The sequence below is a fragment of the Morone saxatilis genome, unplaced genomic scaffold, assembly GCF_004916995.1.
Source record: "Morone saxatilis isolate NCDOM2014 unplaced genomic scaffold, NCSU_SB_2.0 Contig4, whole genome shotgun sequence".
Lineage (NCBI taxonomy): Eukaryota > Metazoa > Chordata > Actinopteri > Moronidae > Morone > Morone saxatilis.
In genome coordinates, this window is record NW_023339984.1 from 913133 (window position 1) to 917374 (window position 4242).

A 4242-nucleotide genomic window follows, 5' to 3' on the forward strand; every position below is an offset into this window, starting at 1 on the left:
CTTTGTAACACTTCATTTAGCATTCATGACTGCAGCGTTAATTCTATTATGTAATACCACATAGGCTTTAAATGGGATGTCAAGTCTGCATGTTACTATTAACACTTAATGGTTTTAGTACACTGGCCTAGCCTAAAATTAGAAACTATAATCCCTTCTCCACCCAAACACCATAACAGACAGCAGACTCAGAAGTTAAATCTTCTTTATATATTTCATCTAGATGCTTTTTTTAATCCTCCGTCCACACACTTTGTAGGCATGCTGGGAAATAGTTGTTTTTTTTCCCCCCAAGGCCCTCTGAGAGTAGCCTTTACCCAGAGAGAACAGATCCACCAAGCCAAGGTCCTTTGACGTGTTTTTATTAATTTCACTTTGACATCAGTACAGAGACCACATACTTTTTTTTTTTTCCATTTTTTTTTTTCCTGCAACATCTTTCCCAAAGCTTCAAAAAATTGGAACCAAAGTCATAGCTAATACAAAACAGAGCTGATGTTAGTGAACAACGTCTAGATACCAGTAAAGAGTCAAAAGCAAAACAGGACTTGCCAAAGACAAAAAAAAAGGTCAAACACACTCCTGCCACACACTCCCATACAGGATGAAAACAGGGACAAACAGGAAAAAGAGAAAAGCAACATGCTGTGAGGGAACAGGATCAAATATGTGTCGAGTTTTATTCATATTATATATTACACTCTAAAGAAATAACTATGGTTCTGAGAAGAAGTCATCTATTTAGTCTTGGTAGCACACTAACACAGGTAACATGGCCTTTCCTGGACTAAAATTTTACTTAAAGGTACTGTGCATATGGAAAGCTAATTAGCTTTTACAGCTAATGGGGTGAGGTCAGACTGATAGAATGGTTCAGCTTGAATATTGAAGGTGAAGGTCAACTAAAATACCAAAAAATGTCTCCAGAGGTATCTAGCATGCAGATTTCATTCCTCCTAAATATAGAGAACCGTGGTTACAATTGTAATTTATGTCTTTTAATTTTATTTTAAAAAATTTAAATGAAATTCAGGTAGAGATTTCTACCTCCTCCACAATACACTGGCCGTTAATGGAATTGTTAAGCCCCGCCCCTTCTGGAACCTCAGTCAACTTCCTCCTTTCCTGTTCTTAGATATGCTATGTGCTAGGCTAGTCCATGTTGAAAGAACTACATTTGAAGATGGTTAAGAGATAAAAGCAACATATCCTAAGTTGGCTAATGTTAGCAAAATGCTTGCCAGCTAGCCAGCTAACTAAATAGCTAATGATTGATGTAGATTAGCTAGGTAGTTAGCTAGCGTTTTGCTTACATTAGCTAGCCATCTTATGATGTGGCTAATGTTGCTTTTATCTTTTAACTTAAATGTGGCTTTAATCTAAGATTAGCCAAGCACATAGCATCAACTCAACTGTCATTGGGTCACAGAACAAAAAGTTGAGGGACTTAGGGTCAGTAAAACCCAAACCCAATAAAACAAGAGTTCCACGTGTTATCTTGTAATGTGGTTGAACTGACCTTTAAAATAAACTGAATTCATGTAAACCAAACATGTAATACAACAATGCAGTAGCGTGTATGAAGTTAAGCTTTTAGATGAAAATGACAACCTTGGCCTTCAAAAGCTACAATATGCAACTTCTCCACATTCAAATAAATAAACAGGATGTATAATATCATTATCAGTGTCTGTACTCATGCGCGATTCTCCCCCCTCACTCTCTGTCTGTTCTTTACAGCCGCTTACCTCAGCCTCAGGCTAGCTGACAGCAGCGGGGGGCCTAGCCTGCCCAGCTAACACCTCCAACAGAAACGTTGCATATTTTGGCTTTAACACCCGGAGTCTGAACGAGACACCATGCACGAGGGGGGGTCAACCGAGACATCTGTGAGATGACACACGGCAGAGGGCATGCATGGGGAGGAATGTTTCGTCAGAGAAAACATTCAGCACACAGGCAGATATCTGAGTGGTAGTTTGAGTTACTGCATTGAGAGGCAATGAAAGGATGATCTTCCACCGTCAGCCAGTCAGTATTCAGGGGACATTTATTCCGTTCAAACCTACTTTGGAGAACAATGAAACACGAACATACTTGTCATTTCATTTCCTTCTATATATTCATCCCTTAAAACAATATGGAGACGTAGCAGTAGTGCTAACATATGACTTTCAAGTTGAGTTCAAAAACACCATTGAAACAATCACGAGTAATAATCATATTAAACAAAAGTCAGGGTCAAGAATATGATACAGCCTATATAAAGGGTGACAATCGGTTTCCAGCTTACACTATGACATGCTTCATGGCAGTCAAAGAAAAATAATTGACAGAGATCTATAATAACAACTGCTCCCAAAACTGCCTCCGCATTCCCCAGTACACTCTTTATTCTAAACTGCACCCCCTATTTCGATTACACCTACCCTTGATCGCTAACCTTCCTCTCAGGTCACTGTTGAGGTTTTGTATGGAGTCTAAAATGTGCCAAAAGAATAGTAATAGATTTAACTGTGTAAATAGAAAATATTAATGAATTGATGCAAAAGCAGTGTTTCACCTAAAAATTAAATTCATCTTAGCTAGAGAAAGACAGCTGACAAATCTGTGATTCCATTTTAAATTCAGTTATTAAATCTTTTACGGACAGCATAAGGAAATAGAAAAAGTGAAAAGTAAGATTTTTCTTTTTTTTTCTTCACTGAATTTACTGCTGCATTATTTAAATGCAAAAAATATGATCAATTATAATTAAATTGGGTGTAAACGTTCAGTCTTCATTCAGAATAAAAAAAACCTCAGAAAAAAAGCTATCTAGAGGACCTTGTGTTAAGACTTTTTTATAATGAAACAGTTTAAAGTTTATTTATTCTGGTAGCACAGTCTAGACTTCATAGCTTTGAAACTCCATTAAGCCATTGATTTCTTTAAAACACCAACAGTGAGCTGGGAAGCTTTTTGGGGATTTAAGGGTGCATCTCTTAACTTAAACAATCAGGAATTATTTCTTAGGAGGCTCCTGAAAGACCTCCAGTTTTAAATTATGAAGCTCAATGACACTTAATGTAACTCTTACAATGCTGTTGTCAAGCTAGTAGGGAGTCAAAGCAGCCGTCCTATGGTTAATATCAATAATAGTAAGAAGTAGTTATGAGAATAATCAAAATTTACAAGTGAATGTGAGACCTCAACACTTTGTGGCTTGAACAGGTGCAACAAAAGGAGTTAGGACTGCTGTAAGTGAGGGAACGTTCTTTTCGATATAAAAAGCGAGGCTAATGTGTTCCATACAGCAGACAGCCTGTACTTGTTAAGGTGTATATTTAAATACATAAAACTGTTCAAAAAAATGCATCTGATCAAAAGAGGGTGAACTAGACCAAATTATCACAGCTGGCTCAGTGTTCCAATTCCTTTTATTTCAACCTGTTCATGGTTTAAAAAATAAAAGTTCAGTGCATTGCAGAAACATACACAAGTGCCTGTAAGGTGAATGGAAACAATCTCAATAACAGGCCGATCAGTAACAGCAAACCCATTACCAGCTTCTAAAAATCAACTCGTATCTATCCGTACAACAGTTGCAGAGCAAGCGAGCAGGATAAGACTAGCCACAATAACACCCAAAAGGTTGGTTTTATTCCTTTTTTTTTTTAAACTTTTCATTTTCTTGAACTTTTTCCAGCTTAAACTATCTGTTTACCTTCAGGGAAATATGTGGTTTAAAGTACAGACATTTGCTCTTTTTGTGACATTAACAGCCATCATCCACCCCCCCGCTCGCTGTACACGACGAAAAACCAGGTCATAGATTCAGTCTAGTTCACTCAACCCTCCTCCATTCCCCTGTGGCGCACCCACAGATAGGCAGGGTCCGCCGCGGCGTTACATCACTTCCTCACTAGCGACGTGCTTCCTGTCTGCACAGGCACAGTTCTTTTTTATGCTTTGCAAGTTAAGCTGCGCAGTAGTTTTACATTGAATATCGAGTAGCTCAGAGATTTTCTACCTAGCAAGGTTCAGTGTAGTAGGGTGCTGATGGTCGATGGAGTAGGGAGGAGGAGTTAGACTGGGAGGCAGGGTTGGGGGGTTGGGTTCTGGAGAGGGGGTAGGAGAAGGTAAGGGGGTTTCAGATGGTGATGGAGATGAGGATGATGGTGACAGAGGTTTCTTATTGAGGGGAGGTTGATCATTCAGTTTTGCTGCGCTTCACAGCTCCGGGAAGTTTCTCTTGCAACC

At 38.8% G+C, this 4242-nt stretch overlaps 1 protein-coding gene across 2 annotated transcripts in view; it reads right to left on the minus strand.

Moving 5' to 3' along the window:
- Nucleotides 1–345: 345 nt before the first annotated feature.
- rtn3 (reticulon 3) overlaps nucleotides 346–4242 on the minus strand; it is a 34239-nt gene continuing 30342 nt past the window's right edge. For both annotated transcript variants that reach the window (XM_035675342.1, XM_035675341.1), the window contains one exon: nucleotides 346–4241. In XM_035675342.1, the coding sequence (XP_035531235.1) occupies nucleotides 4193–4241 (49 nt within the window). In that variant the 3' untranslated portion in view covers nucleotides 346–4192. The remainder of the gene's footprint in view (nucleotide 4242) is intronic.